Below are 24611 nucleotides of genomic sequence, written 5' to 3' on the forward strand. Positions count from 1 at the left end.
AACTCAGCTTTCCCTAAATGGGTTACAGGGTCATTCTCCATCCGGTACAGCAGGGGGCAGCAGCGGGGCAGCTAGCAGCAGCCTCCTTGAAGCAGCTGGCTAGCTGTACAAGGTGCGGCAGAGAAAAACACAGACGGGACACCATAGATAGCTAACAGCTAGTCCGGCTGACGTTTATTTTTTTAGTCCCTGTTTCTTGTTTCAAACCCCAAATTGGATGTAGTTTTTTCTAAAAACTGTGATGTCTACGTAGCTTAGTAGATTTTAAACGTGTCAACGAGCAGCTAAACAGAAGCAGGGTCACACCAACATCTTTACCCTCAGCCGGAAAATCAACTAGCTAACATTAGGTAGCTAATGCCAGGATAGCTAGCGGGCTAGCTTTCACAAGTGTGTTAACGCCAAGACCTAGATTTGACTGAACCGCTTTTATCAACGCCAACGCTGCAATGGCTGATGTTGACAAGCTCAACATAGACAGTATCATCCAACGACTTTTAGAAGGTAAGGAAATGTTGAAATACTGCTTATAAATAAAACATTAATTCGGTTATCTGCATGCTGTTATGACAAACGCTAAGAGTAGAAACGCGTCTAGCTTTAGCTTATGTGTTTTGAAGTAACCAGCCATATTAGTTAACGTTAGCTAACCGTAATTAGATACTCTTCACCTAATGTGTGTTTGGGTTGTGACTGTTACTGTACCTGAATGGCACGAAACGACATGTACTTGTTCCAATACAAATTGTGTATCTCAAACAGTACTGCGTATTCCGGCGCGGTTATATGTTCCCCTTTTGTCCCACACTGCCTCAGCATAGAGATACTGTATCAGGCATTGCCAACTTCGCTTCAACTGTTGTTTGTGCTGACCTTTTGTTTTTGTTTTCTTGTTGCAGTCAGAGGGGCAAAGCCTGGCAAGAATGTGCAGCTGCAGGAGAATGAGATTCGTGGATTATGCCTGAAGTCCAGGGAGATCTTTCTCAGTCAACCCATTCTTCTCGAGCTGGAGGCCCCTCTCAAGATTTGTGGTAAGTAAGATTTGTTTGTGTATCAGAAATAAATACATATTCAAATGTAGTTTGATATGATAATCATGTCTGGCTCCTTTTTTCAAATTTCACCAAGGGGATGATTATGATTCAGAACACAATTATATACAACTCACTTTGGTGCTGTGCTGCAGGTGCATTGATATACCTTTGTCACGCAGGTGATATCCACGGGCAATACTATGACCTGCTGAGGCTGTTTGAGTATGGCGGCTTCCCTCCAGAAAGCAACTATCTGTTTCTGGGTGACTATGTGGACAGGGGGAAGCAGTCTCTGGAAACCATCTGCCTTCTGCTGGCCTACAAAATCAAATATCCAGAGAACTTCTTCCTGCTGAGGGGAAACCATGAGTGTGCTTCAATCAACAGAATATACGGTTTCTATGACGAGTGTGAGTATTGTACCACTCTGGCCAGTAAAATTATTTCTAAATGTCTGTGTTTCTGCAGACATTTAATATCAGTTTCATGCAGTAGTGAGTAAGTAAGTGAGTAGTTTGAGTTAATTTGTAGTTTTAGCTCTGTGTTTTGTCTCTTGTACTCTATACTGTATAGTTTAAGTGCACTTTGGCACACAAAGTGTTTTTGTACCCTTCACAGTGCGGAATTTTATTTCTTTTTTTGTGTGAATTTTTTTAGGTAAAAGAAGGTACAACATCAAACTCTGGAAGACCTTCACAGATTGTTTTAACTGTCTCCCTATTGCCGCCATTGTTGATGAGAAAATCTTTTGTTGCCACGGAGGTGGGTCTTCATTTATGAATTTGTAGTAAAACACAATTTTTTAAGTCTATACATTTATGCTGTTGTTTTTACATGTGCAGAATGTCCAAAGTCATGTACTTTTGATGGGACTCATATTTGTCTTTTAGTAATGCTGTCTCTGCACATTGTCAACTGACGTAGGCCATACCGATGTGTAATAGGTATTGACCTCGGTATCAGTGTGTTTATTTGTACTTTTGCTGCTGTTCCATTTAGGGCTGTCTCCTGACCTTCAGTCCATGGAGCAAATCAGACGCATCATGCGCCCCACTGACGTGCCCGACCAGGGTCTGCTGTGCGATTTGCTGTGGTCTGACCCAGACAAGGATGTCCTGGGCTGGGGAGAGAACGACAGGGGTGTATCATTTACCTTTGGCTCTGAGGTGGTGGCCAAGTTCCTGCACAAGCATGACCTAGATCTGATCTGTCGTGCCCATCAGGTAAGTACAATGACCTCTGTTATTATAAACAGACCTGTGACATGGCTGTATATTGGCAGCTCACTGAACATGCTGAATACAAGTGATACAAGGACTGCAGTTCGTCACACACTGTGCAGACAACTGGCACAATACTGTGTGTACTGGACGGTGGTTCCCAACCTTTTTTACTTGTGATCCCTCAGAAATAATGCAATGTTCCCCTGATCACTGGTTGCATACAGTATGTCTAGTGGTTGTGACGGTTCAGCAGAAGCTTTTTTCTCCTTGTTTCATTTACAAATACTAAGACCTGAAGAGGTAGGGCCAGAGGAAGGTCTGAAAATACATATGGTTTTGTGTGGCAGAACTGTATGTGTTCAGCTTTCTAATTGTGTTTATCATCTTGTGGCCCGATGTGGGTGGTGCGACCCATCTGGTTGGGAATCATTGTGCAGAACTTTATCTGACACTATTCATAACAACACATCCATTCAAGGTGTCATTTTCTTGGTGTGTAAACCTGTCTTTTCTACCATTATTATCTCATGCAGGTTGTTGAGGATGGCTATGAATTCTTTGCAAAGAGGCAGCTTGTCACTTTGTTCTCAGCACCTAACTATTGTGGAGAGTTTGACAATGCTGGTGCCATGATGAGTGTGGATGAGACCCTCATGTGCTCTTTTCAGGTAAGGTGCCTTTGCTTGTATGTTAAGTGTTTTGGGGCAGGATGATTTGCACCTGAGAGTTACTGTAAATTAATTATATTACAGTATGAAAAACATCCATCACAAATGTCCAAAATGTTCTTTTTAAATCTGAAGTTGTGCTGCGTCAACATTTGCTCACCTGCAAAAAGAAGGCCCCATTATTAGTTGTTTTACAGTGCTGTCTATTCCTTTTTGTAGATTTTGAAACCAGCTGAGAAGAAGAAGCCCAACGGCAGCCGTCCTGTGACTCCCCCTCGCAACATGGTCACCAAGCAAGCCAAGAAATGAGTGTGGGGGACACACAAATGGCCGGAGTCTTACTCCTCTGTTCTGCTTTCGTCCTCTGCATTTGAAGGATTGGATATCCTTCATGCTGCCAATACCGAAAAGATATTCACTCCTACCCGATGAAAGCAAAATATTTTGTTGTTTTGTCCACAGGGGTAAATTGATATGTCACCATGAAAACCTCAGGTGTTTTGCACTCCATTTTGCAGCTAGTCTTTGCCACATATGACTGTTCAATCAGGAAAAATGTAACAATACGGCTACTTATGCACAGGAATGCCTTGTTTGAAGCTGTGCACAATTTTTCCAGTTTCTTTTATGTTTTATTCATTTGTCATCTTTTCCTCACTCTGTCAGTAATGGGTATTAATGGCTATAAAACCAACGGGGGAAAAAGTCACAAACACCTGTTTACTTATGTAAAACTTTATTTTCAGTTTATTTACGGTCAGTGTCATAGGATATTGACCTTACACTGCATCATCACATTTTTAAACAAGTCTTGTGCTAAATTAAATGAATAAAGAAGCACTCTTGTAATGTCTAAATCTTTCTAATAAACTTGAGTGTATTTTAGGGGGAAGTTGGTGTCTGAGTGACATATGTTTCTCACACTTATTTGCTGTCTAAAATTCACTATACAAACTGATTAACAATTGCAAAATTATTCATATTATTACCTTTATTCAAACTTGAAAAAACGATTTAGGGCTGGCGCTCATTTACAATGATGTCAAGTATAAAAATAAAAAACATCACAGTTGAAGATTAAACGATGCACAGAACAATCATTAAAACAAGTATATAAATAGAAATTTAAAATACAAATTGTAAAGGCAAATCAACTAAAACTGAAATATTTACATATCTAATAAAAACAATTCATTACAACAAGCGCAAAGAGACGTTTAGTGGTCAGAGTTCATAGATTTAATTCAACCAAGGGTTAAAATGCAATGCTTGTTATTCAACAATATTTCCTGAACAAAGGGTCTCCCATAAGGCGACACCCACAAGGGGGAGACAGAATATACTGCAATATCCAATTCGGTTATGAAAATGTGCAAGCTGCCCTAGAAATGTGAAATATTATATTTAAAAGACGGTACAAGTCGGCATGAAGAGGAACAACATGTTTTTTTTTTAATATATCTTTTAGGGAATTGGCTGTTTTCGCTGCCTATTTCTCTCCACGTCGGTTTATGATATATATCTCAGGTAACATGTTATTTCTATGCTTCAAATATATATATATTTATATTTACAGTTAATCTGTTCTCAGAAACATGTATCTGCCCATAAAACATTTCTACGCATAGTTTTATTACATCCAAATAAGATACACGCTGCCTGTAAGTGATATTTCCTTATTAGGAAACGTATATTGCGTAATGATGTCTGACGTCAGAGCAGTCACAAGACCTCGCTAGCAGAGCGGAGTGTGTGAGGCCACAGGGCAGCTGGTTCACACTTTGTTATATAGTGTCTCGGAGGCAGACCTGGCACCATGGCCGCGGAGAAGCAGTACTCACGGGTCTACGGAGGGTAGCATGCGACTGTTTTCTCTGATGTTTTATTTTTAGATATCACGGCGCAGGAACAAAGCTAGCAGTGTCTGTATTTATTATATCAGCTGAAGGCATTGTGTATGCGTGCGTGGCGGCTGTTGTTATCGGCGGCAGTGTCTGGCTAGCTCCGCCGCACATCTCCAGCCTCGTTAGCAAGCTAGCAAGTCAACATTGTGCGCTTACACTGCCGCTAAGCTAGCAGCCCTGCTAGCTTGGCCGGTTTGTTTAGTGGGAGCTGGTGTGTAGGTGATGTTGTCCGTGCTGTCGTACGGTAGACTGGTTGCCAGAGCTGTCATCGGCGGACTTTCTCAGACAGACAGCCGCGACTACAGCCTGGTGACTGCGAGCTGCGGCTTCGGCAAGGACTTTCGTAAAGGCATCCTGAAGAAAGGGATGTGCTATGGGGACGACGCGTGCTTCATCGCCCGGCACAGATCCGCTGATGTGTTAGGTGAGTGTCTTTTTTGTTTGCTGTAGGGACATTAACTAATCAATGCGGCATCACACTGTATAACATATGATGTGACGTGTAGGAGGTCAAAGGTCAGCCCCGGTGTAAGAGGGCTGAATTATTTTTTTTACGCAGGTTGGATTGCACGTGCGATCTATTTACATTATATTGTTCTAGAGGCTAAAGGAAGTACCCACTGAGAGATCAGATATTTTTTACTCTAATTATTATTTGCGACACAATGCCGCATCCTCACTCTTGGTAAGATTGTACTCAAACTTCCCCTGGGTTCATATTGTGTGGAGAATTCATTCCTCATACTATCAATGCCTTAGGCTAACAACAATAACGCAGCCCGTAAAACCTAGGCATACTGAATGTAGGGTTGATTTAAATGGCTCCTCAGCACACAGAAAACTGGAATCAACCTCTCATTTAACCCCTCTGCAGGACCGTGCAGCTCTGCTTCATGTCAGTGTGCTGATGCATATGGTGTCAATCAAGACAGACAAGTAAACGTAGTAATCAGGAAATCATTTCTCCAGGCCAGGATATTTTTGGAAGGGTTTGATTAGTTGCAAAGTTGTGTGTGTCTGCTTTAAGCAGGCCTGTTTCTGTGTTTTGGCACAGGCTGAGGATATGCAGAGGGCCATCCATGTATGGTCAGTCCTGGGAGTAGCAAGACTAAAGTTTCTTTTCAAGGATGGACCAAACGACCAAAACCTCCTATGGGAACAAGTGCTCTTATTAACCTATACAGCAGACTATGTTTTCATAAAAAGATTAATGAAAGAGTTTAAATGCATTTGGGGAATCACAGATTTTATGTTTTGAAGCCAAGAGCAGTGTCGGCTCTAGCAGATTCGGCCCCTCCCAAAAAAAGTGTTATTACCTTTTTATAATAATTGTATTTATTACAAACAAGAACAAGAGGTAATGAGAAATCAACACACCGAAAACAACTTAGCTGTCGCACAATAGTAATTTATAAGAAACAAAAGAGTTGTCTTTTTTTTTCTTTTCCTACTGCACCCTTGGCTGGCTTTTGCCTTTTCATTTTCTCCCACTCTAATGTTCTCCACATATGCTCCACACCACCATACTCATTAATGCTCGAGCATGTTCTGACTGTGATGATCACTCACTGATAAACACTTAAAAGTGAAATCATTGCCAGGAGAAGAGATGATACCCCTGCTACAGACCGACCATTAGCATTAGATCTTAAGATCATTTTTCCCTAGTGGTCTTTTTTTTTTTTTCTTTCAAAAACAAATTGTGTGTATGTGTCACCTATGTCGCCTATAAGAAGATCTAAGTGTATTTAATTATTTGAAAGAACTCTTCTGTAGATGATCTTAAAAAAAACACTTAACACAGTTAGAGAAATGAATCAGTTACAGGTCAAAGATGAACTTCTTATCGACTGAAGCTTTTTTCTGCATTCCGTGACATTTCCTTGATTCTTGAACACGTGTCTCTTTTCTGTACTGGATGTCCTTTTTGCATCTTGGTGAAAGTGGCCATTGTTTTTCCTTATTGTGCAGCTGCATGGCCATTTCTTGCAAGATCCTCACTAGTGCGCAAGTCTGAACAATGCCAGGAATGATTATTGTTATTCTGAGTTTGTTATTACTTGACTCGTTGAAAAAATAGTTCCATTTTGGAGTTAAAAAAGCAGCGTTATGCACAATACAGAATACTCATTAGTGAAGGAAGAGGGAGTTGTTGAACTGCTATTAAGGTGAAAATGATTAATTCCAATCATTAAACAACACATGTCTGTTCTCAGGTGTAGCAGATGGAGTGGGTGGCTGGCGAGATTATGGAGTAGACCCATCGCAGTTTTCAGGTACACTGATGAAGACATGTGAGAGGCTGGTAAAGGAAGGACGCTTTGTCCCCAGCAACCCAGTGGGAGTCCTCACGACCAGCTACTACGAGCTGCTTCAGAACAAAGTGCCACTGCTGGGTGAGTACAGCCACTGGAAACACAGGATCTCAGTGTTCATAGAGAGAGAGTCATGCCTACCTCCACTTGTACTAAGTACACATTAAAGTAGACAGAAGGACCCTATTAGTGCATTACGGCACACTTGTGTGTTTATCTAGATTGATGAGTACAAGAAGACTGCCAACGTCTCCTTCTCCTCCTCAACCATTACATTTCCATTGTATTAAACATGTTATTGTAGGGCTGCAGACTTGGGTACTCCTAGGTTTCCCACTCAGTGCCTCTTGCCTTGTTTAAAAGCCCACACTAAACTAATTAAGATCTATGCCTTTCACTCTGCTGGACAGTACAGTTCAACCAATGCTCGTAGACGCATACTGTGCACGCCAATAAAACAGAATATTTTCCATGTGGCTTGGATCTGAGCACACTGTTTAGGGTTAGGTTGTTCGTTTCGCCTGTTCAGTTGAGCGGCGGCTGGATGGAGATATTTTCATCATGAGTCAGAACAGACAAATCCCATAACGAAGTCCTGGGAATGTCCCATGTCCCGACCTGCCCCTTGCAGTTCACTTCCAGAATCCCTTTCCTCTTTTGCATCGCTTCCCGACAACACAGCATGCACAAACGTGTCATGTTGGCGAATAAATGTTTTGGGAACAGTTCTCTGTCTCTGCGAGTGTCAGTACTTTTCCACCCCGTTATCACATGTGCAGCAGGGGAAACAACACTGTATTGTGCTGTTCCTTCACGGCAGAGAGAATGTTCTTCAGGCCGGCAGCGTGTGTAATTGTGCTGCCAGAGAGAAAACAGAGAAAAAAAGGGAGTGAGTCACAGTGCGTGAGGGGTTTTGAAGGTTGATCCCAGAGAGCATATTTTGGTGTGCCGTATGAATCACCAGCAGGGTGTGGCTGCACACTGTCTGCCTGCTCCACCAGATCATGTTTCCCCTTTACCATCTCCCAGATGGCGGGCTCTAAAAATTCTTAAAAACCGCTACACTGATTGTGAAAGCTTTTGTACTCAGGCTAACCTCATTAATCAGTTTCCAACACTTTAGATAGGTATCTTTCCATTAAAAAAGAGTAAAATTTGAAACTTAGTTGCTGTTGACAGTCACGAGGGAAAGACTGTTTTTAGAGGCGTACAGCTTTGTTTTCATGCAGGCATTGTTCAGGAAATTACTTTATTGGAAAAAAACAAACTATGGTGTCAGTTTCTCCATGACACTCCATTACAGTACATGCACATCTGACAGTGCTGCCNTAGAGGCGTACAGCTTTGTTTTCATGCAGGCATTGTTCAGGAAATTACTTTATTGGAAAAAAACAAATGGCAAATTTCTATCCACTTAGCATGGTTGTAGTGATGGGCAGACAGATTTTTTTTAACAGCATCGGCTCCTTATAATTGATACATATAAGTGTATCTAACTTTCATGTTTGTAAACTTTTTCACAAACTATGGTGTCAGTTTCTCCATGACACTCCATTACAGTACATGCACATCTGACAGTGCTGCCTGCCCCACGAAACTTATATTAAAACTTATAATCAGTGTATTACCAATCATCATGTATAAGTTTACATTTATTAAGATCAAATATTAATTTTCTGCGTTGATTCAGCATCTCACCTGCATGTACATAGGTTATATAAGCTCAATATGATGTTACAAAAATGTCACTGACCTATGATCTTTGTTCTTCGAGTGTCAAGTAACAGGCGTCCCAGTTACCTCTGAAGCCTTGTGCTGCATTCACGTGGTGTCGGAATAATCTGAAAAATATGCTCCCGATCATATTTCATGTCTCCTTTGCTCTTTGTTATCAGTATGTTGTTTAGCTCCGAGCAGTCAAATACAACACATCTTCTTTGTAGCGTCCATCAGGGATGTGTTGCTGCCAGAGCACACTGGAACGACACTCCAACACTTTTTTTTAACCAAGCGAGGAAATAGAGTATTCGCAGTTTACATAATCATGTTGAATTTCATCTAATTTTTTAGAGCTCTTTAAGATCTGATGATCACTGAAGTGTATGTCATTCAAGAGAGGCAATAAAAACAAATGGAATGATCAAAGTTGTCATCGACATGCATCAAGTAACATGCAAGGAAACATTTCCATCTACAAAGTTGCCAGTAGCTGCCAGAAACTTTAAGGTGATAGCCGTTTAGCAGCAAAAAGGATTAAAAAAAATTTCTCAGTCTATAGCTGCTGACTGTAAGCTAGTAAAGATAAGGCATGCATGCACACGGGTCATAGATGCACTCTGGTACATTAACAAATAGCACTACACTCATGGCGTCCATGTTATTTCAGCATTTCAACGTAAAACCAATGAACACACCGTTGTTGAAAGAACAACCATCCAAGGAGGATGTGATTGCACCATCGGCCTTGTCTGGCGAAGGTTTCGACCCAAGTTTGATTTAATTGCCTCTGGTTCACTCACTGTAGCAGGCAGCGTGAGCAGTAACAATGACAGTGAGTGGATGAGTGGGAAAAGTCGGGTATTCATGAGCACTCCGACATGTAATAGGCTGACCTCCCAAAAAATTTGTTTTTCTTTTTCGCCCATCACTACATGGCTGTAGGCTGTAGTAGAATATAACCAAACACATCTGATCTGAATTAAAACAACACAAAATGGGCCTAAAGACTATACATTTCCAAAATATCAATTCGTTCAATACTTTTCTTGTTTTGTCATAAATGTTCTGTAGTATAGTTGTTACAACATTTGCATTTAAATTGAAAATAAATGTATATCTGTGTCTGTGCGCGTCTGCAGGCAGCAGCACGGCCTGCATTGTGGTTTTAGACCGGCAGAGTCACCGGCTGCACACAGCCAACCTGGGAGACTCAGGCTTCCTGGTGGTCCGGGGAGGGGAGGTGGTCCACCGCTCTGACGAGCAGCAGCACTACTTCAACACGCCCTTCCAGCTGTCCATCGCTCCCCCAGGAGCTGAAGGAGCCGTCCTCAGTGACAGGTGAGACACCCAGCAGGGCAGTATTTCGTACATCTGCTGCTCCACAAACATCTGCATTGTTTGGAGGCAGTACATACACAGTAGTTAATGTGACAGCTGACAGAGAGGAGAAGATACATGTGTTCTTGCAGCAGGTGTGATAAAGCTATACACATCTTGATAACAATACAGATCACATGCCGACGTAAGAAAGGCGCTTAGTTAAAACAAACCACACTGCTGAATGTTTTGTTGCTCTTTTGTCCCTCATTGCAGCAGTGTTTTGAATGCAGCAACTGTACTGTATTGAGCTGTAGTGTAACAGTGTGTCAGGGGCCACGTGCTGCTGTGTCTCGTTGCTGCAGTGTGCCAAGCAGCAGCACAGTAGACATCAGTAGAGTGCAGGGCGAGCGTTGGATGTAAGCCAAGCTTTCCCTCTTACCCGGGTCAAAGTCTGTGTGGGCTGAGGGACAAACCAAAGAGTCCACAGCCAATCCTGCACCAGCAGGCTCAGCCACCTTTTCACTCATTCTGTCTTGAACCAGGCAGATTATTTTGAGCCTCTTAAAAGCATTTCTAGAAAAAAGGAGAAGAACCACGGATGAACCTGAACTATAGTACGTCACTAGTAATACAGACCCAGTGTGTTTTATTTTTGATTCTTATTAACGACCTTAATTCAGTCTCATCCAACCCATCATCACTTTCAGTTGTTGTGGATTTAATGTGGTTCTTAATATGACACTTCTTTTTTAATATGTGCATTTTAGTCATTTAGTTGAAGGATTTACTTTGTGATTTACACTGAGTGCAGCAGCAGATTAAGCTTCCAATCCTAGATCACACAGCAACATCAACACAGCAACCAATTTAAAAGAGTGCAAGGGTCAGAACTAAAGTGCACTAATAGCATTTCATTTGACTGCAGAAAACAAGAAAAAGGTTCCTTGAAAGATAAAAGATTTGGAATATGCTGATGTGGTAAGGTAGACAGTGGTCCTTCTGGAAGTGATGAGCCAAAAAATTTATTTTAAGGGGTAGCTTTGCTATTTTTCAACCTGGACCCTATTTTCCCATGTTTTTGTGTCCAAGTGACTCATGGAGGCAACAGTTTTTTAAAGTGGTCCAGAACTAAGCAAGAGCAGCGTCGAAACAGGCTGCAATGGAAATTTCTAAAGCAATTGTGCAGCGCCAGTTGACATCGCCTTAAAGTTCTGTTTTTTGCCACTGACAGGCTCAGATTGTTGTTCTAAGTGTCTCATAACATTATGGAAAGGATCCCAACAGAGATAAACCTTTTTGTAGTAGAGGAAGATCCTTTTTGTTGAACCAGAAACGAACCCGAAATCGCTATCGCCAAACTCCCCAGACTCCATTTAACAAACAGTAATTTTATTATCATAAAACACACTTCATTTAAAGTCCACAGAAAAAAATAAATAAAATAAAACCCAAAATCCCATCTTGGTTCATCTTTGCATTGTTCCAACAATGACCAGCTCTGGTTTGGTTGAATTAATGTATTAATTCACTCAGTTAGATGTGAAAACATGCTGGCTGTATACACGTTAAAATGACTGTTTACTTAAATGGAGTCTGGTGGGTTTGGTGGTGGCAAAAGGATCCTGCTCTTGAACAGGAAAGGTCTATCACGGTAGGGATCCTTTCCATAATGTTGCCAGACACTTATAATAACAATTTGAGCCCATCAGTAGCAAAAAACCAGCACTTTTAGTGGATCTAAATTGACGGTGCACAAATGCCCCATGTGGTTACATTGCAGCCTGTTTTGCGGCTGCCAACTACAGCACTCTCACTCAATACTGGACTGATTTCATTTCATCTATAGTTGTCCTCGAGCACGGTGTTGAGACTTAGGGAAACATCACTTTCTCATAACATGGCTTCGAAGCCATAAGCCCATACATTTTGCCTAAGGATTATCTCCATAATTATAGTCGAAGATAAGATGATTCAGAGTTATCACTGTATAATTATCTGATGCGTTTGTCTCTGGTGGCATTTGAGAAATGGCTTTGGCTCATGGATGTGTTAAACAACGGATGATGAATCCAAACATGGCAGCTAATTCATTTCAATGACAGCTGCTCACCCAGTGCATACACCAGGGAGGTTTCTCTTAGTCCATATCTAACTGTGGGGGTGCCCCTAATGCATATGCAGTAGTGTCTTCCAATGACCCTACCTGGCTGCTAGAAAATTTTTTTACAGGCGTTCTTTCATGTGAACTGCAATTTCAGCAGTCACAGGACACAGGACAGGCTGTCCCTGAAGGCTTTGGCTCAGTGTGTGATGATGCAGCCCAGACAGTTTGTAATGAATAACATTGATGACTGGCTTGGGGTGTGCAACAGAGTAAGGGCACTTTCCAAGAAGTGAACTTGACCCTGACAGACTAAGCATAGCATGGGTAATATATCCTGCCTATATTTGTAGCACCCATCATCATAATGGTAGCACGTTTTATTGGGCCTGAATGTCCTATCCAAACCCCCCGCCCCATGATGATTCCTTGAATTTATCCCCGTCCTGCACATGTGGTTGAGTTTCTGTTACCAAGGTTAAGTATCGGTAGCAATAAGGACTGGCACTGGCAGTGTAGCTTTTCCTTCTGCAGAGTAACCGCTGAGTATTCCTCGAGTAGAGGAGAAGCTGGGTTAGAGGTTCAGATTAATATACCGGGTCAGACGGGACAGATTTCCTGGACGGGGGTGTAAAAAGGGAGAGAGAAGAAGCTTAAGCAGGAGGAATTAATGCGGTCACAACCTTGCTGATGCTGGTGTTGGTTTGTATTAATAGTTTACACTGTGAGACAAAACACATTTTATATCCTGAATTACTTACATTACAAAAATCATTGCACGCATTGTTCTCTGCCTTACTTTACTGTGTCTGTGACTGCAGCCCTGACGCGGCAGATAGCTCTTCCTTCGATGTCCAGCTGGGCGACATCATCCTCACCGCCACTGACGGGCTCTTTGACAACATGCCTGACTACATGATCCTACAAGAGCTGAAGAAACTCAAGGTGAGTCACACTGAGATCTAAACAGGTTTGATGGTGGAAGTGGAATTAGAAATATGCTTGGAATACCAACTTCATGTTTTTGTTCTGTAGAACTCAAACTATGAGAGCATCCAGCAGACCGCCCGGAGCATCGCAGAGCAGGCCCACGTCTTGGCATATGACCCCAACTACATGTCGCCTTTTGCACAGTTTGCCTGTGACAACGGACTGAATGTAAGAGGTAGGTGTCTCAGTTCTTGATGAAAACTGAAGCCTACGTCCTGTTGCTCCTCAAAGCTTTATCAAATAGGTGGACAATGGTACATGACATGAATATTTTTAAGGTTGAAATGTTTAAAACAATATTTTCACTCAGCAACATCCTAACAGAATGCTGTTCTTTTCTGTTAAGGAGGAAAGCCAGATGACATCACAGTGTTGCTGTCCATAGTGGCAGAATACACCGACTAGAGTTTGTGTGGAGCTGTGACAGGGGGGCATCTGCCTCTGCAGGTGATGGACTGCTTTGATTCCTGCTGGCCAGGATGAAGGACTGAGGCCAGATGCTTCCCCCGCATGTGCTGGCTCTACTCTGCCTCATCCAACCCCAGCTGACCATGACCCCCATTCCCCCAAAAAAAACTGAATAAAGGGGACTAGAGACCTGACACATCCTCTTGGCCAGGCTGCACTGTTGGCATCTTTGCAGTGTTCCAGTGCTCACTGGATAATCCCATTGCCAAGGATAAGCAGTCATTGGGCACGTTGGAGATGAGGATTCTGTCTGAGGAGGATAAGTCGTCTTTCTCTGATAGGTGGTTTGGGCCGGGAGGAAGTCGATATTCAGAGGCAGATGTAGCCAGACGGTAGGTGTCAGACCGTTAAAGCGGCCCCATGCTGGGCTGCTGGAAGGGAAAGATACAGTCCACCAGTCGTGTCATGGAGGGAACTTCACAGGAAATGGCAGCATTAGGGCTCAATAAGTGGGCTGCCTTGTGCAAGCAAATGTTCCTAATGATACAGTGGTAGTTAAAAAAAAACCTTTGTCAAAGGGCCTGAAACCTTGTATGTGGGTGCAGGGAGCATATGTGTGATAGTAGGATTATGACCGGTGTGCTGTTCTGGGATGTTTTGTTAAATATTTGCAAGAAATGAGTGTATGTGACATTTCTACATCTGTAGTTAGTTTCTTGGCAGGGTGATCCAACAAGATTTCATGAAGAAGAGCAGCAGCTGCCTTTTCCATGCCAGTGCAATTCAAGTCTTGCACACACTTTGTTACTTCATGGCTGTTAAGATGAGGATTTTATAGCTCAGAAGCCTCGCCAGATATGTATCGTGTCAAACTGGTGCCCTCCCTTTAATCTCACAGCTGCTGCTGAAGTCTTGATTGTGATTACATGTGATGTGTCTATGAATATGTGTATGTGTGTGTGTGTGATGACTGCACTCATGTGCTCGTCAGTGCGTCTTTTGATACATGTAATTGGTGTTATGAAATGGATGTGAAGGCTACAGACTCCTCCATTTCCACTGGGCTGAATCGGTGTCGCAGCCTTAAACGCACAAAAGCTTAAGAAGCATATCTGAAAAAGCTCAACACAGTGGAAGTCGGTCAGGTGACCAAATGTATTTTTGTAACCTCTTTGTTCAGTGGGATTGTTAAATTTCTTTGGACTGATCGCTGCATCAGAGTAGCTTTAGAAACCGTTGCTCACAATCAGCGTTTCCTTTTTTTTCCTCTCCTTCTGCTCTACAGCTCCAACGGCACATTCATGAGTCAGGTCACTGCAGGTTTCAAAACGGTCATTATGTTTCCATTACATGGTTACAGATTTGCACTCTGCATTTCCCACAACTTTTACCCAAAGTAAAAAACATTTCTTAAAATTATTTTGTGTAATGTTCTAATGATGTGCCTTGTATCAGGTGTCATTGATACTGGCAAACGTGCATAATTCCTTGAACCCCCCATAACGTGCCAGGTACTGGGCACAAAGCCTCAAACTGTTCAGTAGCCATAAGAGTCAAAACAGCTTTCCCATCATGCCCTGCTGTCTTAACACTAGATCTTTTCACCTACAGTATGTTGAACCTTTTTTTCCTCCTGAAATCTGCTTCTCTGCACTCAGTCAGGAACTTAGGAATAGTGATAAAGCCATCGCATGCTTAGAAATCCTCCCTGAGGATCTTCAGATCACTGTTTACAATCTGCACTACCTAATGGACTGTTTCCCTACTTAATCTGACAAGTTCCCACTGGAAGACTGCAGTGTAAGCGATCATTGCGAAATGATGCTGATGGGCATGGAAGAGCAGTCAATGGTCAAAAATGTGAGTTTTAAGTGTTACAGCACTGAGGACAATCTAAGCAGCCTTAACGATATTACAAAGCAATTCTCCCAGTCAGATGGTACTGCCACTGTAAGCTTTGTGGTTCCTGCTTCCTGACTCATACCTGCCCTGACACCCGTCCCTGTTGTCTCATCTTCCTCTTCTAAACACTTTGTTACAACCAGAGCATGTGTCTATATATATTTTGGATGTACAGTTCAATGAAGATCTAAGCTCTGTAAAAAAACATTTTCAAATCTGTACAATATTTAAATAAAGAGTATAGTATTTATTATCCTGCTGTTCTTGATGACTTTGATATCAGCTCAAATATGCAGTTGGCTTTATATCAGAACACTATTTGGTACATGAGTATTAGACAATACCTTGCAGAGGCGTTGTTCTTCTAGGCTGAATGCCTCCAGGGCTGTATTTTCCCATTATCACATTTAGCTCTGGATCCAGTGTTTACTTCACTGAACTGAACTGAACTGAGGCTGTTCAGGCCAGAAAAAAAGATAATGCTTAAGAACACCTTGTACAATTTGTGCATGTGTACTCCCACATTCCTCAGACACCAGGCACACTACCAGTCACCATCAACAGACAGGTGTGGTATCGTCAAGATGAAGTAATATTTTCACAGATAAGAGCAAATAGTCTTTTTCCTCACATGCTGTGACAAGTGCATTTCACACACTGAAACTGTCATAGTAAATTCACTGACATATTCATTGAGAAATAATTATTTTAAATACATTCTCTTAGCAATTTACAACTGAACACTGTGAGTCAACACTGAAATCAATTTAAGCAAGCAAATCAACACGTGAGCTATAAAACAACATACTTAAAACTGCTTAAAATACAAAGTACATCAAATACAAATTATTTTAGTTATCATTTGGACTATGTTTGACTGTTATGGCCTACTTTTGATGGCATCACAAAAGTGTGTAACAGCTCTGTTCTTAGGGTGAAGGGCTTCTTGTAAAGTCTTCCTCCACATTCTCCTCTCCGTCACTGTAACATGCCAGAACAGGCAGCCTGACAGCACAACCATCAGTGTCCTCCTCTGAAGATAAGGCCCTGAATAGGAGAGAACAGATCTACAGGGAAAAGGAGATAAAATTTGTCAAGAGTACAGTTTCAGAAATTGTGTCCTTTCTTATTTTAATTTGATTTTTCATTATTTTTTGCAGAAGAAAAACAGGTCAATGTCAATGTGTATCCTCAATGCAATAAAAGAGTGATGCATCAAGTCTCTAGAAAACTGGTCTGACAAGACAATATTCACCTCTTAAGGAAGTGCAAACTATAGACCAAATATTTCAACAGTGAGAAACAATACCAGAACCGGAAGAACAAACTTTGGGTTTGACTGCCATTTCAACAGAAAGGTTAGATTCATCATGATGATGGACAACATAGACTGCCCATCCCTCACATCCAGTTTCCCTTTTCCTGTCTTCTTCAGTCACACCTCATATGGTGAGGTGTGACAGGACAGGCACTCTGGGCATACTTCCAGTGTAGGTCAAAGTAAAACACTTGAAGCACTTTGGCACTTCACAATGCCACCCATCCTGTCAAAACTGTAAAGCCTGCAAGCCTCAGGGAACAAGTAGAGGCCATACAGAGTTCCAAGTAAACCTGAATTACCACCTTGCGGCTGTATGCCTTTAACAACCAGTTAAGTTGCAGTTACACTTTACATCCACGGCTGTCCAAACTCATATGAAGCCATGACAGTTGCCAGTGCTTCAAATATGGATGTTACTCCACTGGATATACAGCATGTGGATGCTTAACATCTATACATTCGGTACAGTGTCAAGGTTGGCACCCAAGATTAGTGTCACTAATTTAGTGTCTGATCAAATGTCTCTCCTCCTGTTCCTGAGTTATGGTCTTGAATAATGGCCAGAAAATATTTTTGCAGAACATTATGATGTCACAGTGAAATTGAACTTTGACCTTTTGGATTTAAAATGTCATCACTTCATCATTTTATCCTATTAGACATTTGTATGTACTTTTGTCATAATTAGTGTATGAATTCTTGAGTTATGGCCCAAAACATGTTTTGTGAGGTCACAGTGACCTTTAACCACCAAATCTAATCAGTTCATCCTTGAGTCCAAGTGGACATCCGTGCCAGATTTGTTGAAATTCTCTGAATGTGTTTCTGAGATTCACAAGAATGGGACGGACAGGCAACCCAACAACACCGGCAAAGAGGCATGAAAGTAACCACCAACAGGAAGCTCTTGTTACCATGGAGGAAGCAGGAGTTGTGGTGACACTGGCACAGGCCTCATCATCTACACCGAGTCCATCAGGGTTGTCAGTCTGAGGCAGACGCAGCATGAGAGCAGGCGGGTTGATTATAGGGCTGCCCTGGCTGGAGGCTACCATCTCCATCTCAGCAGGAATACCCTGAGCCTTACTGCTGTCTGCCTCACATGAACCCACAGGTAGAACAGCGGCATCTGCACAACTGGGAACACACACAACACGCGGCAACACACAACTCTCAGCGGCAAGCTTATCATGTTTTTTTTTTTTTTTAGTATTTAGACCTAATGATCAGTTCCTCTGCTGGCAAAAACAGTCATGACACTGTGCAGTGTAATTGTGGTATGTGGTGCCATGTTGTATGACAGCACACTAACAGTTCTGTCCCCATGCTGACAGCATAGTGAAGTCACAGTTTGTGTCAGTGTGATCTGACTCTGAACATGTAGATTATCACTGAGCCTGGTAAGAAGAGGTGTTGGTTACATCGGCATGTCTAGTAGAGGGAGTTAAGATAGTGTTGATGCCATGAAATGGTGAACAAGAAGCAGAGAAAAGAAGAGAGCTACACAAAGAGTGGAGAGGAAATCTCACACAACACTACAACCACAAGGCTGAAAAACAGGTCATCTTTATGGACATGATTAAGAAACATTTAAATATACTGACTATACATTTGGACTTTGTGTCTTTGTTGTCTTCCATATCAAAAATTATTTTTTCAAACACTACAGATACAACAGAGTGCATTAAAAATCATATTGTTAAAATAGTACTCAGAGAGAACACTAGGTGGTGGAGGAGGTGTCTGAACAATGTGTTCAATAACCAAAATATACATTCTGACACTTAAACAGTCAAACAGAATAACAATGGTAATAAACCTGACAGTATGACCAACCTTAAAAGTTTTGATGTTGTTAAATACCCTCAGATTCCTTGAAAATATTAAAGTACATTTTGTTTATTCACCTTTACAAAGACATTCATGAACAGGGCGTGTAGCTATCAGCTGATACTGAAAGTGTCCTTAAGCACGGTAACAAAACAACCGTCTGCGTGTAACCACACTGCATGTCATCAACCTCAGAGAAGCACCAGACCAAAAGTATAAAGAGCAGGGCTGCAGGAAGAAGAGAGCAAGGTAGTTTTGAAAAGTCTCAAGACAACCTCAGGCTATTCAGATGTACTTCAAAAGGCCCCAGAGGCAGCAGACAAGCAAGTTTTGTTATGAGCATGCCATGAAAAAACAGTACTGCATCTGTCCTGAAACAGCCTGAATGATTTATGGCAAAACAAAATAAAGGTCAAGGAGTGCAGGTTGTAGTTGAATTCCTGAGCAGTGGAGACAGGAGCACTGAAGAACTGCCTGCTCATCAGGTCTCTGCTGAGTCCCAGCAGTGCACACAAGCAAACCAAGGTACAAATGACCCAGATGTTTAACGGTCATCCACCCAGAGCCCAAAGCACAGTACAACAGAGAGAGAGTTAGCAGAGCAGGACAGTGACACTGGCAGAACAGCCAAGCAAGCTGGCATAGCGGAGATGAGAGGATTACAGACTGTCACACTGACAGGCTTCTAACGTAGCCCCACATGTCCTGGACTTGCCCTATTTATCTCTGTTACAGACATAAGGCTGTCTGCTGTAACACTACGCCCTCTTAGGAAGCTAAAAACAGCCAATGAGGGCAAACTGCCTTGACTGAGTGCCAGGAGAGAAGCTCAGGTAGAGCCCTGTGGGAAGACTCAATTATAGTCTGGGATACACCGTCACAGCAGATCTGAGAAACTGGGCCCAGAAAGACTTAAGTTGTGACAAGAATGCTGCCGTGTCAAAATAACAAGAAAATAAATCTTACTCCCATATGTGCATCCGTACTGATTAGATGCCAATTATTGCAGATGGGATTTAAAGAAGCGTGACTGGAGCCAGCACAGTGTTTGTTACCTGAGGGTAGTAGGGGCCAGCGTCTCCGTAGGCTGAGAGGGGCCCCTGCTTTCAGAGTCAATCAGAGTAGCCAACACCACAGTAGCCTCCAGGACCACATCCTCCACGGAGAAGCACACAGGCCTGCAAACAACATTAGTGACCCACTGACAGATATCTGACAGTGTTGGAAATCTAATTATATAATTTCCTTGTATTAAAACCACCAGTATCTTGTACTGTTTTAAAACTCAGCACAGCTGGTCAATTGGTAAAATGGCTGGTAATGTAATCAGACTCACTAGCCACGGTTAGAACAGTTGATAGAAATTTGAGGTTATCTGGTGGTAATTACACACTCAGTTTGGAGTGCCTGTGGTACAGCACCCCACGGACTGACGTTGGTTCTTGTAACTTGAGATACAAATGCCACTCAAGCTAATGACGATTGCAAGGAAACTTACTTTCCTGCAGCGGTGAAGTAGACAGACACTGGAAGGCAATGTGACTCTGCAAAGGATAGTAAACCCTGGGAAAAAAACAGAACTGCAGCAATTTACGGGCAAAAAACTGATATATGCTTGTGTGAATCCATGTCATGACTGTGACATTTTAATAGCTGGTAATTTTGACAGTAGTGTGATGGCATGCTTGCAGTGATCAAGATAAAGAAACATATCAATGCTTGAGTAAATTGAGGCTGACTAAAACCCAAAGCCTGGCTTCTAATCCATCCAAACTCGATTTTCCAAAACCCACAGGAACAAGAGGACTAGGCTGGCTAATGAGGAGCCTCACAGCGGGGTGTCCAAGAACCATTCCAAGACATTAGGGACAAGAGTTATGGGCAACGTTAATGCAGGTCAAGTCTTATTAACCAGACTGACACAAGGACTGTTCATCCAGATTTTCAAATGACCAAGTGCTTTGTTTCTTCAAGCAAACAGAGAAGAAAGCAATTTAAATTGTGGTGTGTTAATTTAGACACTGTAAGAACTCACTTTGGATTACTCAGGAAATTACATTATATTTCTCTAAGAGCTTTCACTCAAAATATATTAAGTTTAAGATCAACTTGAGTTGAGTCAACTCTTACTTTCAAACACAAGTCGACTTGGCGTGAAAGTTAAACATTTCATAACAAACCACGCAATGAGTAGCCTAAAATTTCTACAACTCATAACTTTAATTACTTTTTCTACGTAGTGGTATAATATGTGTAATTTATCTTACACTATTTTTGCTATAAAGATGAGTCACAGCACTGAGGGGAAAGTTCACATGTAAAAGATACAGAGAGCCAGAGAGTGCCAGGTCATTTGAGATTACAGGACCAGAAATATGACCTCTTAGACATAAAATACTCCTGGTGAGGCAGTCAGTCACACACACACACACACACACACACACACACAAAAAGATACACATAATATTCTCATGTGACTGGATAAAAGGAGCCTCCGAAAATAACCCTGTTACCCTTAACTCCTTCAGACAGAAGGTTATGTCCGACTCCATTCCGATCTGAAAGTAGTCAAACTCGTCTGGGTGTAAGGACATCTCAGTGTACATAAACTTCAGGTGATCTGTGACAGAAGTACATCCAAGTCAAATAGTATCTGCACAACCTTTTAAGTGTTCGTTTTAATGTGGCTGAAGAAATAAATATGCTGTATTTGCATTATCGGGTTAGGTTGTCAAATGTCTCAAAGCTGGTGCAGCAGTGACTTTCAAACACTTATCCACGCCGTGGACCTAGACCAAATCACAATGTAACACTAGCTCACCATTTCCCCCCTCGTGGTAATTTCTCAGACTGACTCTCAGAGGAGTCATGGACAAAGTGATTTCCTCCTGGGACACTGGGAAATGCGTCACCATGTCACCAAGAAGCCTGCAGAGGTAGAGCAAAAACAAATGCAAACCCACACAAAATCAACCTACTGTAAGCACTGAGCAGAGAGTTTTATGTCAACTCCGTGCAAGTGATGGATTACATTTTGGGCATTAATGTTTATGTTCTTGTCAATCTGGTTGATTAAATGATTTGCTGCTGACTACATCTAGCAGCTACCATATATCTAATTAATTTCACAGTAAATCCAGTTGTCATGAAAAGAAGAGCTTAAAGATGAATTTCTAAGCCTTCAGAGAACTACTGTAAGATAAAAAGGGTCCTACTCAATCACACGGTACTCTGAAGTTTAATTTGTTGTACATCACAGAAAGTTGAGGCTCTAACTTGAAAAGATGATACTGAGCTGCTAACCTGGCAGGAGCTTTCAGCACATTGGGACAGAGGTGTGCGGCAAACACTGCCTGCAGAGCCTCACTTTCCTGGAAACACAGGTTGTGGGTCTTAGTGATGCCTATCACACAAGCAGAGACAGGACATTTGGAGCACACTGCCACCAAGTGCTGACAATGTGCAATGCAGTGTCTGCAGCATAGAGATCATTTTTAATGTGGTGCAAGAAAACTGGCTAAGTAAAGAAAAAAGGTTCAAAGTTATTAGAAGTCCATTAAAATGGATTAAAGATAATCTCCTTACAATCAAATAGGATATGTCTCTGCAAATCCTGAACCTCCCCTTCACCTGCAGCTAGCTTATAAAACAAAATGCCATATTTCCTACCATGCCTGCAGAAAAACTGGATTGTCACTCGGTCATCGGGAGTACTGATTGATATCTGACATCGTTCCACGTTACGCTCAATTGAAGTCAAACAGCGGAACAGAGGAAGAACAGACTATAAAACAGACAGACATGTTTTGGACAAGACTGGCATCACCATTTTAACATTTTAATCATAGAGTCTAAAAGGGAGAACATTATCATGTTGACTTCCATTACTGTCTCCTATATCCTGAAAAAATAAGTGTATCCTGTGCAGTGAGCTGTGATGTCAATTTGAGCTCTCCACAGATGAACAACCAACATGACTGATATACCTTCATGACCAGTTTGCATTTGATGGTTTCACTGCTCTGCTCTGACACTGATCCCAGGCTGTAGTGCTGGAAGAACAGCGGTGAGAAGAGGAAGCATGCATATGCAGAATGAGTAGAATTCACTGATCTCAGTGCCAGCTTTAAGACAAAGAGAGAGAGAGAGAGAGAGAGAGAGAGAGAGAGAGAGAGAGAGAGAGAGAGAGAGATTTAGTGAAGTTGCTGCTCCTTGCTGCCATTGCCTGTAGTGAGACAGGAGGCCCAACACTAAGAAACCAATATGGAGGCTCCATTCAAAATAACATTAATTTAATTTAAAAAAAAAATAAAGAGACAGGGGGTAAGCAGTAATACTAGTCCTCTGTAAGAAACAGTATTCCTGGCTACTCCCCTGGTCAAGAAGAATATGGTATAACTAGACACAGTTTCCCTTCCAGTTTTAGTTGGTGTTACTCACCCCTCTCACCATGGGATCCAACCACAGTTCATCACCGATCCGTGACAGGGCATGAATAGCCTTCCCAAATGCTGCAACACAACAAAATGCCACCAGAGTCCAGGGTTAGCAACATACGATGTTTACCTCTGTTCACGGTGTCTACAGGTATCAGACACTTAAATTTTATGCTTTTTAAGACCTTTTAAGATAATTTTTAACCAAAGTTAAGACTTATTTTTTTGACAAATCATTGTTTTCTTATTCAAACATCGCAGGTAAGAATAATTCACATGTTGCTAACAGCTAAGTGCAAGCATTAAGTAGAAAGCCAGTATTAGGTTCAGTGGTAGGTTTAAGATTTGAAACAGCATAAATGTGAACTTCAACGCATAACTTGACACATTTTGACAAAAAGAAAAAAGAAGAGGGATAAATTAAAGGTTTGTGTCGATTTTAAGACTTAGGGATAAATTAAAGGTTTGTGTCGATTTTAAGACTTTTAAAATCTGCAGACACCCTGTTATGTTAGTTATAACTAAGCTAGCTTTTTCTTGTAATATACAGTGGTTCAACTGCCGTCATTCTCTTCACTGTAACAACGGCTAAGTTAGCTAGTTCGATTGAAGCTAAGTTAAGCTATATTAGCTAAGCTAACGGAAGCAGTCTTTCACCATAAACTAATGTTTTGGTAGCCTCATGTAAACTGCTATGACTTATATTCTGGATACAGTTTTTAAATTATTCTTCAAAGCAATTTTAACATATAGCAAGTCTTACTTAGTACTACCTTTGACACCATTTCCTTCCAGAGTGCAGTTCATATTTGCTGATGACTGATGTAAAGGTCCGACGCTCACCAGGCAAACAGCGCGCGCAGCCAATGCTAACGAAGAATTCTCCAGTTTGATAGCTACATTGCTAATTAGTTTAGCTAAAAAAAAAAATAATAAAAAAAAATACAATGATGCCATAAGGGCTAAGTTGGCCTGAAAATGGTCCTAACACACAAAGTGTAAGATTTAATAATATAATTTACTAAAAGAAAATGGCCTCAAGAAGATACTTTTAAGTGCCCCAGGAATGAGTCCTAAAATACAGAAATGAGTTAGCATTTTTGCACTCTTTGCTCCCTTTTCTTGAAGTCAGTTTTATTTTATTTTTTTTTATTTTTTTTAATGGGTATTTGGTTAGATGTGTGAAATAAGGTCTGTGGTTAACACAAGCTTAAGAGACTTACACGTTTTCCTATCAGGCTCAACTCTCCCGTGTGTACGGAGCCCAGAGGTACGGAAGAAGGCTTCACAGAAGAGGTTCAGGCAAGGCTCGCGCTGGTGCACTCTCGGACACGCTCGGGCACGGCACCTGCGCTCTCTCATTGGCTGGGGAAATCTCCGCCCAGAAGCGGTCCGAGCTCACAAAAACATCAAAATACAGTTAAAGGGCAGGAGCTCTGC

General features: G+C 41.7%; 3 protein-coding genes across 3 annotated transcripts; 2 read left to right on the top strand and 1 right to left on the bottom strand.

The window, feature by feature from the left end:
- Window positions 1–93: 93 nt before the first annotated feature.
- On the top strand, window positions 94–3817 carry ppp1cc (protein phosphatase 1, catalytic subunit, gamma isozyme). The gene is made up of 7 exons (XM_050051200.1): window positions 94–504; window positions 900–1031; window positions 1214–1444; window positions 1692–1796; window positions 2034–2257; window positions 2791–2925; window positions 3145–3817. The coding sequence occupies exons 1-7, from the start codon at window positions 450–452 to the stop codon at window positions 3232–3234; spliced, it is 972 nt and encodes a 323-aa protein (XP_049907157.1). The 5' UTR covers window positions 94–449; the 3' UTR covers window positions 3235–3817.
- Window positions 3818–4670: 853 nt separating this feature from the next.
- On the top strand, window positions 4671–15837 carry pptc7a (protein phosphatase targeting COQ7 a). The gene is made up of 6 exons (XM_050051201.1): window positions 4671–5253; window positions 7046–7225; window positions 10003–10201; window positions 13106–13229; window positions 13320–13449; window positions 13621–15837. Exons 1-6 carry the CDS (start codon window positions 5052–5054, stop codon window positions 13677–13679), a joined length of 894 nt encoding a protein of 297 aa, XP_049907158.1. The 5' UTR covers window positions 4671–5051; the 3' UTR covers window positions 13680–15837.
- On the bottom strand, window positions 14935–23978 carry rad9b (RAD9 checkpoint clamp component B). The gene is made up of 11 exons (XM_050051199.1): window positions 23945–23978; window positions 23176–23246; window positions 22722–22859; window positions 22405–22519; window positions 22039–22138; window positions 21557–21663; window positions 21249–21355; window positions 20234–20298; window positions 19791–19913; window positions 17820–18042; window positions 14935–16651 (listed from the first exon to the last, which is right to left on the bottom strand). Exons 1-11 carry the CDS (start codon window positions 23976–23978, stop codon window positions 16514–16516), a joined length of 1221 nt encoding a protein of 406 aa, XP_049907156.1. The 3' UTR covers window positions 14935–16513.
- Between the last annotated feature and the right edge of the window lie 633 nt (window positions 23979–24611).

Source organism: Epinephelus moara, chromosome 8 (genome assembly GCF_006386435.1).
Source record: "Epinephelus moara isolate mb chromosome 8, YSFRI_EMoa_1.0, whole genome shotgun sequence".
NCBI classification, from domain to species: domain Eukaryota; kingdom Metazoa; phylum Chordata; class Actinopteri; order Perciformes; family Serranidae; genus Epinephelus; species Epinephelus moara.

Bases quoted from the DNA above. Each gene is read 5' to 3' on its own strand.
- pptc7a (XM_050051201.1), top strand. From the start codon at position 5,052: ATGTTGTCCGTGCTGTCGTACGGTAGACTGGTTGCCAGAGCTGTCATC. The intron at 5,254-7,045 runs GTGAGTGTCTTT...GTCTGTTCTCAG, and splicing joins CAGATCCGCTGATGTGTTAG to GTGTAGCAGATGGAGTGGGT. The intron at 13,450-13,620 runs GTAGGTGTCTCA...TTTTCTGTTAAG, and splicing joins CAACGGACTGAATGTAAGAG to GAGGAAAGCCAGATGACATC.
- ppp1cc (XM_050051200.1), top strand. From the start codon at position 450: ATGGCTGATGTTGACAAGCTCAACATAGACAGTATCATCCAACGACTT. The intron at 1,445-1,691 runs GTGAGTATTGTA...GAATTTTTTTAG, and splicing joins ATACGGTTTCTATGACGAGT to GTAAAAGAAGGTACAACATC. The intron at 1,797-2,033 runs GTGGGTCTTCAT...TGTTCCATTTAG, and splicing joins AATCTTTTGTTGCCACGGAG to GGCTGTCTCCTGACCTTCAG.
- rad9b (XM_050051199.1), bottom strand. From the start codon at position 23,978: ATGAACTGCACTCTGGAAGGAAATGGTGTCAAAG. The intron at 23,247-23,944 runs GTAGTACTAAGT...GTTGTGTTGCAG, and splicing joins GGAAGGAAATGGTGTCAAAG to CATTTGGGAAGGCTATTCAT. The intron at 19,914-20,233 runs GTAAGTTTCCTT...TGTTGTTTGCAG, and splicing joins TACTTCACCGCTGCAGGAAA to GCCTGTGTGCTTCTCCGTGG.